Below are 14,532 nucleotides of genomic sequence, written 5' to 3' on the forward strand. Positions count from 1 at the left end.
CCGATGACAGCTATCTGTGGGCAGGAGAGAGGGAAGGATCAAATAACAGGCAGCTGGGCACCGTGGAGGAATGAGAGATTGCCCTCTGTGAGTCTCTGACCTCAGATTAAAGGCTTCTAAGGTCCACCTGTAACCCTGTTCTCTCTCCTTCACACCCGCAGGAGCTTAGACTCAGGAACCCAGCAGGTCCTCCTCCCCCTTGACCCTCATAGCCCTGAGTCCCAAATAGTCATGGACCTATAGAGGGTCCCAAGGGTGGGGGCATTTGGGTCCCAGACCTACAGGTGCTATCAGCATTCCACCCCAAGGTGGGCTTTCTCACCTTGTTTCCTGGGCGACCTCGTGAACGTGCCCTTCACCACTTTACAGTGGGTGTTGTCGCCTCCACACACACCACACTTGTCCTCTTGCTTGCGGGAGCCGATCACCCCATCACAGCCCACTTTCTGCAGGGAAAGAGAGGGCAGGGGACCTTTGAAAGATCATCCTTGTTCATGCCTGAGTCTCCCAGGACCTGTAGTACCGGTTCCCCACCACAGCCAGGGTCTGCACATCCATTCTTAGCAGCTCCGGATACAGCAGAAGAACGGCTTTAGGGAGAGGCAGACCCCACAAGCCCGTGGTGTGCTCTCTCCCTGCTTCAGCTCATGCAGAGCACAGGGCCTGTCTCATCATGGTATTTCTGTCCTCAGCCCGACCACGCTGCCTATCGCCAAGAGCACCCACGTAGCGCACCCCAGAGGCAGCCCTGAGGGGCTCCACTCAAAGCTTAGGCCGTTTTGTCTCAATGTACCCACTCTCAGGTGGTGGAACCTTTAAGAGGTAGAGCCTAGTGAAAGGGGCTCTTGACACTGTTGTCACATCCTGCTCACTTCCTGCAACAGCCCAGAGATGCTGAGGCTTGCCCTGTAAGCATGGAAGGCTTAGTCTGATCCCAGATCCCACATTCCAGAGGACTCATCACCCATGAGTCTGTGCACCGGAACCAGAATGTCTGTGGTGGAGGATGGTCTCGATTGTTAATTGATATAGGAAAGCCCAGCCCATTGTGAGAACCACCATTCTCTAGGCACCTGAACAGAACAAGAGAGGATCCCAGGGAGGTGGCGACCCTGAGCTGCCTCGTGGCACTCACCCTGCAGTCCCCACGCACACAGAGGCTGAAGGCATCCTTGTAGGAGCAGCGTGTCCCATCATGCACCATACGCTTCATGGACACTACCTCCCCTGTTTCCTTGGACTCACAGTAGAGGTGGCATCTCTCCTTGGCTGGAAGGGACATGGCAGGGTGTTAGTCCAGAGTCTTGAAAGAGCCCTAGAGAGAAAACTCACAGTGTTCTTAGAACTCACCTGGCCCACCCCTAACCCCTGCAAATCTGTGCTCTGGGAGGACACAGAGAGGAAGGGACAGGCAATGGCAACCTTCTTCCCCTTTTTGGCTTCTGAGACATTGACTCTGGTGCTATTGGCTTTAGGAAAAGATTTCCAAACTGGTCCAGCCAGGATGTGAACGTGGCCCCCATCCTTCACCCCCACATCCCTGCTTGGAGGAGACCCTCATCTATGTAGAGGGTCTCTACCTAAAAAGCCTTCCTCAGAGCTTTCCCTCACTATTGGTGGAAGTGTGAGCGAGTGTAGCCACTGTAGGAATACGTGTGGACACGCCTCCACAAACTAAAGCTATGATTCCCACAAGCTGTGCTGTAGCACTCCTGGGAATACGCCCAAAGGATTGTAAGTCAGCACACCATAGAGATGCCTGCACATCCAAACTATGCATAAGACCCAAGGTATGGAATCTTCTTAGATATGTGTCTATTGACAGAGGAATGGATTATATTTATTTTTATGTATGTGAGTACACCGTCTTTAGACACACCAGAAGAGGACTCTGGATCCCATTACAGATGGTTGTGAACCACCATGTGGATGCTGGGAATTGAACTCAGGACCTCCGGAGGAGCAGTCAGTGCTCTTAACTGTTGAGCCATCTCTCTTGCCCAAGGAATGGATTTTAAAATGTGGTATGTATACACATGGAGTTTTATTCAGACTCAGAGAAGGAGATAATTACATTGTTTTCAGGAAGATGGGTGAAACTTGAGATTCATCATATTAAACAAATTAAGCCTGACTCTGAAAAACAAGTCTCACATTTTCTTTCATATGCAGAATCTCTCTCCCTCCCTCTCTCAAATATATATGCTTATTGTAGTAAGAATATAATGGAAAGGCAACATAATCGGAAGATGACAGACATGTATTAAGCTGTCACACTGAACCCCGTTATTTGCACAGTGAGTGGCGCTGTAAGACCCTCTTGGATTTGATCTCCTCACTTTCTTTGTTCAGCATTAATTATCAGAAGCAATTGGCATAGAGTCACTAGGCTTCATGTCCCCGAGCCCTGACAGCTCTGTTAACCTGTCAGCCTCTAATCAGCACATGTGGAGCACAAGCAGGGGACTCCAATCAGCACCCAGGCTCATACCCAGCCCCCGTTCTCTGTCCAGTGTGAGGGGCAGGAGACAGAAATTCTATGTTTAAAACTTGCAAATTGGAGAGAGAGGGATGCAAACGGAATAGAACTAACCTCTCTTGTATTCATGTCCTCCATCTGAGGGCTCAACTCATAATAGACTGAAGATGTTTGAAAAAAGAATTGCCTCTGCACTGACCTTGTATGCACCCTTCCTTGTTATTCTCTAACTAATAACGGTGGGTGGTGGTTTGAATGAGAATAGCTCATGTGTTTGAATGCTTGGTCCTCAGTTGGTGGAAATGTTTGGGAAGGATTAGGAGGTGTGGCCTGGTCGGAGGAGGCGTGGCCTTGGGGATGGGCTTTGAGGTTTCAAAAGACTCATGGGATGCCCAGTGAGTGCTCTATCTATCTATCTATCTATCTATTTATCTATCTATCTATCTACCTATCTTAATCTCTCTCTCTCTCTCTCTCTCTCTCTCTCTCTCTCTCTCTCTTTCTTTCTCTGCTTCGTGGTTATGGATCAAGAACTCTCAGGGGTTCTTTTGTTCCACCATCATGGACTCTAACCCTCTGAAACCATAAGTCAATGAGTTTATGAGTTATCTTGGTCATGGTGTATTATCATGGCAATAGAAAAGTAACTAAATAACAATGATTTGCATAGCATCTCTGGCTTGTTAGGTAGTGTAAGTCGCTTGGAAGTCTCTGGAGAAATGTATGTAAGTTATACACAAACACTTTATATAGGCATGTGAACATCCATGGAGCTGGGTATCCTATAGTGAGGGGGCACTAAAGCTACAAATTTTTCAATTTCATAAGACACAAAATAAGTGCCATTTAAAGCTTTAATTGTGTGGTTCACAGTTTCTGCCACTTGCAATGGACAGTCCTAATGTGAGAGAGGTTGATGTGATGGTTTTAACTACCAATTTGACACAGTCAAGAATTTCCTGGGGAGGATCCCAGTGAAGGATGGGTTAGACCAGGCTGTCCTGTGGGCAAGTGTGTAGGGGACTGCCTTCACTGCCTTAACTGAGGAGGGGGAAACCAGGGTGAAAGCAGGTAGTGCCATTCCCCGGGTTTGGGCTCTGGATTGTGTTAAAGAGAGGAAGAGTCGAATGCATGCACACAGTCATGCATTCTTTCTCTCTCTGCTCGTGACTATGAATGTACCAAGTGCCTGTGGCCTCATTGCAATCCCTGCTATAACAGATTGTAGCCTGGAACTGTTAGCTAGAATAATCCCTTTCTCCCTTAGGTTGTTTCTGTTGGGGTACTTTATCATAGCAACAGAAAAGAAACCAGCTAGCTATTAGAAGTCACCTGATTGCCTCACAGGGTCAACTTCTTACCCTGCATCTGAGATGCCATGCAACTCCAGCCTTGTTCCCTGCATGGGTAGTGTAGGACTTTGTACCCTCTGAGCCTCCACCCCAGCATCCAGTTCCCTTGGAATTAAAGCCCTGTCCCCACCCCAGAGCCCTTACGCAGGAGTGAGACCTTGCAGTCACACTAGGCAACACTGTGCCCTGTTGCTGGTCTAAGTGTCACCGCGACTTTGCCTCATTCAGGATCAGAGGTGTACAACAGTGCATGCCCCTGCCTGCCCTGCCCAGGGTCCTGAGCTGAATTCCACCCATCTCCCCAGAAGCTCACCATCCCTGTGCTCATGAGGCAGCCAGTGGTGCTGGGCATCACCATGCTCGAAGTACAGGTCCCACTGCCGACACTGCTCCTCCCGGAAGTCAGCCAGGGAATTGGGACAGTCCTGGGGGTTGCAGAGCTGGAAGTCATAGGCCAGGCCCGAGCAGGTGCGGCCCCCATTGGCTGGACTGCAGGAGAAAGCAAAGGTTCCCCTTCTTGGGGCCTCTGGAAGAATACCTGCCCATGGATGGCATTTTTAGGGAAATCCTTGAGTCTCAGATATAGAGGGGACACTTCTATTGAGTAAAGAGACACAGCCCCATGAGGACATGGGTAGCTCCCAGCCAGGCAGACCCTGGGACATCGAGGAGCTGGGACTGGAAGGAGCTGGTAGCAGCCACCAACCTCTCCTCCTCATTTATGATCTCTTGAGAAGGCCTCGTTAGCCAGGCACAGTGGTGCATGACTTTAATTCCAGCATTTAAAAGGCAGGGGCAGGCAGATCTCTGTGAGTTCAAGGCCAGCCTGGTCTACAAAGTGAGCTCCAGGACAGCCAGGGCTATTTACACAGAGAAACTCTGACTCAGAGAGAGAAGGGGGAGGGGGAGGGGAAGAGGGTGGGATGGAGAGGGAGGAGGAAGAGGGAGGGGGGAGAGAGAGAGGGAGGGGGAGAGGAAGAGGGAGAGAGAGGGAGGGAAAGGGGCAAGAGGGAGGGAGAGGGAGAGAAAGAGAATCCCTGGGCATGCCAATTTCACCCTGGCCTCAAAGTTCAGGACTGTTAATTACCACAGAGCTGTGACTATATGTTAAGTTTCTCTCTGCCCCACTGCATCATAGGATGACAAGAGCTGGTTTGAGTCTTTCTAGGACAAGGCCCTGGGCACACAGAGCTGAACCATCATGCTAGAAAACATGTAGAGCGATCCTGGAATTGTGGAATTGTACATGCATGGATCTCTGACAAACATGTGGCGCAGGGCTGGGTCCCTCCGCCGTAGAAAGCACAGCTGTGCTTCCGTGACTACCTCAACGTGCAGAGAGCAGTCCCAACCCACTTTTGTGGCTCTAGCTCTCTGCTGTGCTCCTCTCGTTCTAAAGCAAGAGAAAAATCCTTCAGGGCTGCTCACGGGGTCACCGTGCACCACCTTCCCACCAGACTCTCTGCAGGACAGCCTAGAACCCCAAGCAGAAGGATGCTCTAGGGGAGAAAGGCTTTCGTGTACAGATGCGGTGGCCAGACACAGGCGGTCTGTTCCCATCCGTGATAAAGTCTTAACCCTTCTTTCTAGCCGTGACTGCTGATCTCTTTGGCTCTCTGGTGAGCAGTGTTTAATTTGACAGAAATAGTGCAGCTGTCTTGGGAAATAAAGAATAGAAGCCGCCTCAGTGGCCTGAGATCAGACAGACTGGATATATCCAGGGACTTTCGAGACAGCCTGCTCCTGGCCCACTAAGGGGCTGGCAGCCAGACTATGTTTTATGTGATGTTCTAGATTGTCAATATTTGCAGATAAGACAAAATTCTTTAAAACATCAGATAGCCCAACACAAGATAGACAAATGACCCCACCACGTGTGTGTGTCGTCACAGAGAGAGGAAGGGAGGAGGTGGGTACTGAGGCATAAGTGGGGGCCCCTAACCCTGTCTCTCACCTGACTAAAAACTAGCTGCTTGGTTTACCCTCACCGCGGTTGAGGCTCCAGCCATCCTGGGACGCGTGAGAAGCTCCTCTGTGGAGCCTCCTGAATTCCTCACCCCTGCTCCACTTCTCTCTTCCACTCCCTAGGCCAAGAAGGACTGTCTAACGTGGACCAGGGGCCCCAGGGCAGGGAGCAGGAGCTGATGTTTCTAGGGTGTTATGGGCTCTGAGCCAGGGAAGGAGCCCTCCCTCTGAACACAAGCTGGGGAGAAATACAGCCTGGGAGGGCTGCCTGGTGCTCTCTGCCGGGTTGGGGCCCTCAGCAGTATCGAGTCAACTCACTGTGGGTTGTCACACTGTCGGGTCCTGAACTTCACGCCTGTGCCACAGGTGCGTGAGCAGGAGCCAAACGGAGTCCAGGCCCCCCAGTTGCCATCTCGTTTGAGGATATCAGGTGTCAGCCAGATGCAGTGGCCTTTGAAGCAATGCTAGAAGATAGGGACGCAGGCTGGTGAGATGCCTCACTGGGTAAAAGGCCTTTGGTGCTCGAGAAACTTGAGTTTGATCCCTGGGACCCACAGGGTGAAAGGAGAGGACCGACGTCCTGGGTTGTATTTTGACTTCTGTGGCACATGCCTCACCCCTCCAAATTAAAAAAAAAAAAGTAATTACAAAGAAAAGGTAAGACGGCATTTCCTTATGCAGGCACGAGAACTACTGCAGAGCCCTACTCCCCTCAGTGGGGCAGTGTGTGTTATGGCTGCTCTGGGCCTGCTCTGAAGGCACAGGTGTAGGGAGGGGGTATCCTGCCTTACTGGCCCTAAAGATCAAAACACTTGGCTGAGACAGGCCTCAACCTTGCCTGTGACAAGAGGGATGGGATGTGCAGACCCACCCTTGAGGGCCTTGTCCAGCCTATGCTGAACCTCCTGTGTCTGCTGCGTATCATGGCCCCAAGGTAAGTGTCCTCCTGTGCACAGATGCAGCACGAGCAACATACCAGAGGTCCTGGAGACATAAACTTGGGGTAAACGTGGGGTGTGGAAGAGGAAGACTAGGAGTTCAGGAGCAGCATGAGCCAGCGTGTCTCCAACGTGAGCCAACATGAACAGGAGCAGGGAAAATGCTAAATTCCATCACCTCCCCCTTCCCAGGGGAGGACGCCTTCAAAGCCCTAAGGAGTCCATGCTAAGAAGATTTCAGAATTTAAAATGGTAAATTAGTAACTCAGTGTACCATAATCCAACAAAAGGTTTGTTGATTTAAGATAAGAAAAGTTCAAAATAAAGACGATTAACAACATAATTACCACAAATGACCCAAACTAAAAAAAAAATCATCATTTTTTTCTTTTGTGTACGTGCATGCATGCATGCATGAATGTGTATGCAAATGTGTGTTTGCATGTGTGTGAGTACATGTGTGTATAGAGGTGAGGGTGGGTGCATGTGTGTACTTGAGTCTGCGTGGGGCCTCAAACTACAAAGACCAGGAAGATGACTCAGCAAGTAAAGGTACTTGCCACCGATCCTGATAACCCGAGTTTGATCCCTGGCATCCCTGAGGTAGAAGGAGACATGACGTGAAGCCTGCAGGAATTGCCCTTCTTGGGAGTCTCCTTTTTAGAGTTCTGAGTATGCAGTCAAGGGCTCTCTATTCAGGGCAGTCAGGCTGGGCAGATAGACAATGGCCAGCAGTCATGACTAAGTGATCCTGGCACCTCCTTTTGGTCCATAGTTACCTCAGTGTTCTCTTTAAAGCTTCCCTACTCGAACAAGATAGGAAGTAGACATGTTGGCTCCTGTTGGAGACGTGCTGGCTCATGTCAACCGAGGGATGCATTGGAAGTCACAGGGAAGGAGGGACACTGGGTTGAATGTTTGTGTCTCCTCAAATTCAATGGTAAAGCTTTAGTCCCAGTGTGATGGTGTAGGGATGTGGAGTGTTGAAATCTTTAAATCACTGTCCTCATGGCAAGGGATAAGAGAATGCTCTCACCCACATGACACCCATTGAAGGCAGCCCTGGAGGCAGAGGAATCCTGGTTTAAGCTCATCTGCATGTGCCAGGCCTCTAGGAAAATGATTGGCTAAGGGGTCAGCCTATTCTTTCGCCTGAGCCAATGAGAACTGGGCCTGGACTCTTGGCTAGCTAAACAGGAAAAGAGTACTTTCTGCAGATTGGTGGGGAGGGTAAGTGGCCAAGCAGTGATCTTGACAAGGGACAAACCAGAAGCCCTGGGGGCTCTGTCAAGGCTAAACCTCATGCTGTACCTAGGAGTCACCAGGCCTCTTGCTGGCTTTATAGCAAACTGACCCAAGGCCACCTACCTTGGGCAGGAAGGGGACATGAGATGATTGGTCTGCTGGGGTGTGAGAAGATCCAATCTGTCCAGGGTGTGGAGTGGTTAGAAAGTAGGAAGGAAGGTTGGGTAAACTTGTCTTGTATGCTGGAAGTCCTGGGTTCTATCCTTAGGACCATATAAACCTAGCAAAATGGTACATGCCTACAATCCTATCACTAGGCAGGTAGAAACAGGAAAATCAGAAGTTGGAGGTCATCCTTTGCTACATAGAAAGACCAGCCTGGATTACACGACAGGGTGTATCGAAAGATGAGTGGGGAAACAGGAAGGAGAGGGCATCTGGGGACTCTTGAGAAGGCCCCTGGATCACTTCAGCAGATACTGCAGGGCCTGTCTCTGGTTATCGTGTGCCTTAAATGTGAAAAGCCTTTAGTCCTGACTTACCTTGCCAGGTGCACACATAGTCCCATCCAGGGGAGGACCCTTCTTTGTCTTGCAAAAGTAGGGATTGTCTGGGTGGCTGCACCATAGCTGTTTGCAGGGGTCAAAGGTCCGGAACTGGAAGAGGATATCAAGCCCTCAGTTTTTCAGGCTACCCACCCTCCTCAGCTGGCCATGCAGAATGCAACCCCTTCGCCCCAATCCTACGACCTGAACTGGCGTGTGAACGTGCCTGTGTGGGTGGGTGCTGCAAGCTGCATCTGAATCTGGGGCCATGAGGCTCATGTGCATGCAGTGTGGATAGGACGGGATCTCGGGGTATTGCTGGGTCCCCAAGTCTTGAACTTTGGAGGCTGCCCACCTGGGGGACCTTTGACAGGCACCTGAGAGGTAGAATATCCAGCATGGAAATTAAGTGGTCATCCCTATGGCCCTGGGCAGGAATGATTGGTGCCTTAAAAAGTGTCATCACCACAGGGCCCTGGGGACACTCACCGCAGTGCACATCATGTAACCCAGGCCGAAGTCGAAGCGACACTGCTCGTTCATGGAATAGTGCAGCCCTGGGAGTTGAGGCAATGCTGGCCAGTCGTGAGCGAAGGGGTCATCCCGCAGGCAGTCATAGGAACTGTAAGGGGACACGTGGGCGCCACATGCAACCTTCAGTGGGGGAAGCTGAGGTCCTTGCCGGAGTTACCATGGTGGTCAAGACTTCATAACTCTGGTCTTTAGGTGCCTCACCCAGCAGTTTAAGATTTCAAGACCTGGCAAGGGCGGCTTCTAGACTCGCTCAGTGTCAGTGCTAGACACCCCTCCACCTCAAAGCAGGATCCCTTCCTGCTCTCACACATCCCTCGCATGTCAGGCCAGAGGCTCCAAGCTCTGAGAGTTCAGGTTGGACCCAGGCACATTGGGCAGTGTTCCCTCTTTGAACTGAACCCAAGGAAGGCTCACCCTTGGGGGCCCAGGGCAGGTACTCACTGCAGGTAGCGGCCGAGCTCCTGCTGGCTGCAGCGGGACCAGTGGAATCGGTGGAAGGCAGCCTGTACCAGGGGCGCCATGATGCTGCCCAGCCGCACCTCGTCACCACAGCGGTTGCCTTGCCCGTCGTGCTCCATGCCCAGCCTGTGTGAGGAGCAAGGCAGCCTCACTGCACTCACCTGCCCCGTCCCTCATCTCAACCCCGGGAGGGCATTTCTAACAACACTGTAAACGTATCTGAGCTTTTCTCATCTCATCCATTTTGACTAAAGTCTTGAAGCAAGAGCTACTCTGTCAGACATCCACTGGTCAGGCCCCTCACTCTGTCCCCAAGAAGGGCCACAATATTCTGAATGACCACCGAGACTAAGGCTGTCTGTAGCTCAGAACATCCAGGGTACCCCTTCTTCCTCTGCATACCTCCATCAGCTCTGTAGAGCCCATTACTGCTTATCTGGCCCCAAGATTCAGTGTCTCATCTGATGCCTGGAATATGGACATTTGAGAGGAGTCCTGGCTTTTTGACCCTGGGTTACCCTCCCTCAGAACCTAGGTGACCCATCTACAAAACAGGGTGAGGCTCTGTCCCTAAACTGAGACTAGAACGGGATAACGGCACCTTGGCTCTCCCGTGGCCCAGAGCATGGGCTCTGCCCCCAGGTGCCTTTTGTCTTTGATTGGAGTTGTTCTCTCAGCAGAAAGCCCGCCTCAGGCCAGAATGGCAGGCCGCGTCTAAGTGGCTGTCCTACATAGCTGCCCCTCTCAGGCACAGGGGGTGTGGTCAATTAGTAGAACATCTGGTTTTCCCATACAAGGATGGTCAGGCAGGCCACTTACACATGGCCCGTCTCATGAGCCACCACAAATGCCGAGGAGAAGCCATCCTCATGGTTCAGGGTGCAGCTGCGGACGGGGTGGCACATCCCAGTGACGGGAGCATAGCCTGGGAGGAGACAGAAGGTGGCTCCAGCCGCCAGGCCTAGAGTCCTAGCCCCAGACAACCCCAGAGCAATCCTACAGCGCCAATTTTCCCTGATAGTAGGACTCAGAAGATTACTGCACTGACACCCCATCACCCTCTCTGCCCATCATCACAGAGCTTGGTGGCCACGTTGCCTGTGATAGCCCACACGGCAACAGACTCTGCTGGGCCTTGTCTGTCGCCCTGGCAGCTTCCTGCCCGCTCTCCCTTCCCCCACACTGTGGATTGGCTCTCCCTGCTTCTCGGCTTCCTGCTGGGTTTTATCCGTTAGTATTTCCACCCTTCTATCCAGTTGGGCTTAGTTGGCTGCTCTCTGCTAGACTACTTGACATATGTGTATCCATGACTAATTTTCAACTTCCTTCCCAAGAATAGAAGTATCAATTTACTGCGAGGCTAGCTTTACACACAAGCTTTTAAAAATTACACTTGGATGTTGGGTGTGCATGTGTGTCACAATGCCTGTGAGGAGCTCCGAAGATGACTTACAGGAGTTTCTTCTTTCCTTCCATCATGTGGGTCCCGGGGATCGAACTCAGGTCTTCAGGCTTAGGAGCAGGCATCTTTACCTGCTGAGCCATCTCTCTGGCTCTCGCCACCAGTTCTCCACCATGGACTTAAAAATTCATTCCGATTTTTACTGTTAATGTGTTTTTTTTTTTCAGCCTGTTTTGTGTATCTACTGCTTAATTTCCAGAGTGGCCTGGGGTAGGGCGGGGCTGTTATTTGATCTTGTATATTTTGTAAGATTTCCCTGTGGTCCAACAGAGTCTGTCTCTAGTATATTCTCACAAGTTTTAGTAAAGAGTGGATATTCTTTCATGATTTATTGTAGCATTCCATATACACCATTTAAGTTGAATTACTTAGCTCAAATATTTTGTATAAGATGTATCATATCTACTTATTTGTGTGTGTGTGTGTGTGTGGTTATCCGTGTAGGCACACACAGACTACTGTGAGGTCAGAAGACAATGCTTTGGAGTACGTTCTTTCCTTCTACCACAACAGTCTTGTCCTTGGAATCGAACTCTTGACTTCTGGCTCGGCATCAAGTCCCTTTACAGATGAGCCATCTCACCTCATCAGCCCTAAGAAGCAGCTGTCAACATCTTCAATCACGCAGCTTGGTCACTTTTTTTCTTTTATATCTGTTGATTGTGTGCAGTTTGATGAAACCTTGTATACAGAATCAGTTGGTAACCTATTCAAATTAGCTCCTCAGCAGCCATCGACCCTGCAGGTCCAGACTCGGGACATGATCCCCTTCCTCAGGCCATCAAGCTCTGCCCTGTCTATCCCACCATTCCTGACAGTCCTCAGGGCTACAGCATGGTTTTTTTGTTTGTTTGTTTGTTTGTTTGTTTTTGTTGTTTTTTTTTTTGGTGTGGGGTAAGGGGATTGGCTGAGGATTGGGAAAATGGCACAGGATCTAGTGGTTTCCTGGAGCCAGGAGGCAGATGCTACCAACCCAGGCACTTTCTAGACTAGGCTTCAGCTCTTGGGAGTTCCTTGCAGGCCCCAGCTTTCTTTCCCTGCATCTGCAGGCACAGGACTGACCTTGCATCCCTGAGGGCCCGAAGTCCTGCCGAGTGAGGAAGATGGCGTGGTCGTGGTACTCATCGTGGTCTGTGTCCGGCTTCTGCTGCAGGTAGGCCCATCGGCACACATTCTCCAGGCTCTGAGAGGGGTTTCCAATCTCAATGAGGCTCATGGACTACAGGGGGTGGAGAGAGACAGGATTGGTATGTGGCGGATTACCTAGGGGGTAAACAGGTATTTGTGCTGACAGAACCAAGCCACTGGGGATCTGGTCCAGGGACCTCCAAGCTCCCTGCTAAATCACTCCCATGACATTTGCCTTCTTCTGAATGGAAGAGAAGGTTCCTGGTCACCCTTGCCTTCTGCAAACTTGTGGGTGCTCCAAACTTGTCTTGTTTCCCCTGGTGGCAAGCCATTCCCCTGCCAAGCTCCCTCTTTGGTCAGAGGCAGGACCCTGTGTGCCCGAGGCTGTTGGGCAGAGAGCTGACCCCCACCATGCAATCCAGGCTCTTCTCAGGCTTGGCAGCTGGCTTCCTGTGGTACTAATGACTGAAGAGACAACAAAGGAATGCGTATATGTTGCACACAGAGGAGTAGTCTAGTAACCAACGCCAGCCTAGCCTATGGATAGGGCAAGCTACCCATCTGGCCCTTAGGAACTGTCAGGATGCCTCTCTCACTGGCCTTGCTTATGAGGCAAGCAATTCAGAGGTAAGGCTGCTGTCCCTTGTATCCAAAAGAATTCTGATCAACACACTTCTCTTTTTGTGGAAACCGTGGCCACTCTAGGCAAAGGCAATGTCTGACAGGTGAAAGATAGTAGTTAGCTGATTGTCATGCCCTAAATCAGCCTGGGAAAGGAGTTCCAGCCAAGTCTTGGAAGAGACTGAAGAGTTCAGCCAGGAATATCCAGTCAGGTATTAAGACCAGCAGATCCAGAGGGGAACAGGGCCGGAGGCAGGAGCCAGGTTGACGCAGGGTAAGAGCAATGGGTCAATACCATGCAGATAGAACCCCTTCTCTGTTGCCAAGAGGTTCTGGGAAGAGGTTGAAAACTCAGGTGTCTTTAGTTGTGTCCACTGAACACTGGCCTGTGGCTGGCATTAGAAATCCAAGGCCCAGATTTTCCAGAGCAGACATCTTGGATTGGTCTATCACTAAATGTAAAGTTTACAAAACCCAGTGTGTACAGTGCCAGACCAGCACACCAGAAACCTGGGTTCAATTCCCAAGCACCTCCCAGAACAATAGTATAAGTCGGCATAGATGAAAATGGCCTTAACAGACAACAAAACCCCATCCCATTCCCAAATCACACGACTAAGAACTTCTGAATAAAGGCAGTTCCTCCACTGGACAGAACCCAGCCACCACCTTGCAGACAGGGCCCAGCACGACAGTGGACAGAACACCCCACTGCTTTGAAGAATGATCCCTGCAGGCTCTCTCCTACCCCCCCAAGATGCTGGGCTCCAGTCCTGCGCCTCTCTTGGCAGACAAGGTGATTTCACTGCCGCGGCAGGATAATTTATTGAAATATTGATTTGTGTTTTTGTTCTTGCTTTGTTTTCTTCTCTGCCTGTTCCAAGAAGGCAGACTGCTACAGCGTTCTCCAGTCCCCAAGGGGTTTGTGCTGTGGGAACAGAGCTCAAGGGGTCTGGGCGCTGCTTCTTATTGTTGGAATCCCAAGAAAGATCTCTAGAGGGCAGGGAAGAGAGACAGGCCTAGGGAGCACTGTCCCAGACAGGAGCTGCACTACAGAGAGGGACCCCAGGAAGATAGAACTTCAGAAAACAGTAGCCATGTGCGATATCCTGTGAGCCTTGATACGCATGCAGGCACCCCAAAAATTAAAGCATTCGGGGACCACAAGCGACAAGATGTAGGTGGTGCATATATGGTCATCCATTAGTGTCTGCTGGGGGAGTGATTTTAGTACTCCAGTGACGACATTGATAAAGGTTCCAGTCTCTTCTATTAAAGGATAAAGCATCTGTGAGGAACCCCACACCTCTTTCTGTATCCTTTACATCAACTCTAAATGACTTACACTGTGCACCACGGTGTAAGTGTGGAGTGCGTAGTTATTATACTGGTTGTTTAGGGAATAACAACAAGATAAAAGCCTGCATATGTTCAATACAGATGTCATGCTTCCTCTCAATTATACTCCATCTGCAGTTGGCGGAATTGGCAGAAGTGGAGCTGTGGGTGTGGAGAACCAACTGTATTTTTTCCTAACATTTTCAAGGTCTGGCCTACCTCAAGCAGGCACTGAGGACCCAAGGGGAAGTGTTCTTGTCCTTCCTGGGTCTAGAGCACTCTAGAGGTCACAGAGTACCCTGTCTAAAGGCTAGCCTGGGACAAGGCACCGATATTATATCCATGGCTAAGGACAGGAGTTTTAGAGAGAGCGGATTCTTGTCAGAAAGGGAGGGAGTTGGGAAGGGGAAACAAGTGTGGCTCACTGCTCTGTCAGAGGGTTCAACACCTGGTGAAAGATGGAGAT

At 50.6% G+C, this 14,532-nt stretch overlaps 1 protein-coding gene across 1 annotated transcript in view; it reads right to left on the bottom strand.

Annotated features, from left to right (window-relative positions):
• Adamts2 (ADAM metallopeptidase with thrombospondin type 1 motif 2) overlaps positions 1-14,532 on the bottom strand; it is a 210,571-nt gene that overhangs the window by 21,118 nt on the left and 174,921 nt on the right. The window contains exons 6-14 of the mRNA XM_052197458.1: positions 12,042-12,198; positions 10,337-10,442; positions 9,500-9,643; positions 9,014-9,146; positions 8,522-8,635; positions 6,115-6,260; positions 4,145-4,320; positions 1,136-1,269; positions 323-446 (exon numbers count right to left, since the gene is read on the bottom strand). Of these exons, the coding sequence (XP_052053418.1) occupies positions 323-446; positions 1,136-1,269; positions 4,145-4,320; positions 6,115-6,260; positions 8,522-8,635; positions 9,014-9,146; positions 9,500-9,643; positions 10,337-10,442; positions 12,042-12,198 (1,234 nt within the window). The remainder of the gene's footprint in view (positions 1-322; positions 447-1,135; positions 1,270-4,144; positions 4,321-6,114; positions 6,261-8,521; positions 8,636-9,013; positions 9,147-9,499; positions 9,644-10,336; positions 10,443-12,041; positions 12,199-14,532) is intronic.

This window comes from Apodemus sylvaticus, chromosome 10 (assembly GCF_947179515.1).
Source record: "Apodemus sylvaticus chromosome 10, mApoSyl1.1, whole genome shotgun sequence".
NCBI lineage: Eukaryota > Metazoa > Chordata > Mammalia > Rodentia > Muridae > Apodemus > Apodemus sylvaticus.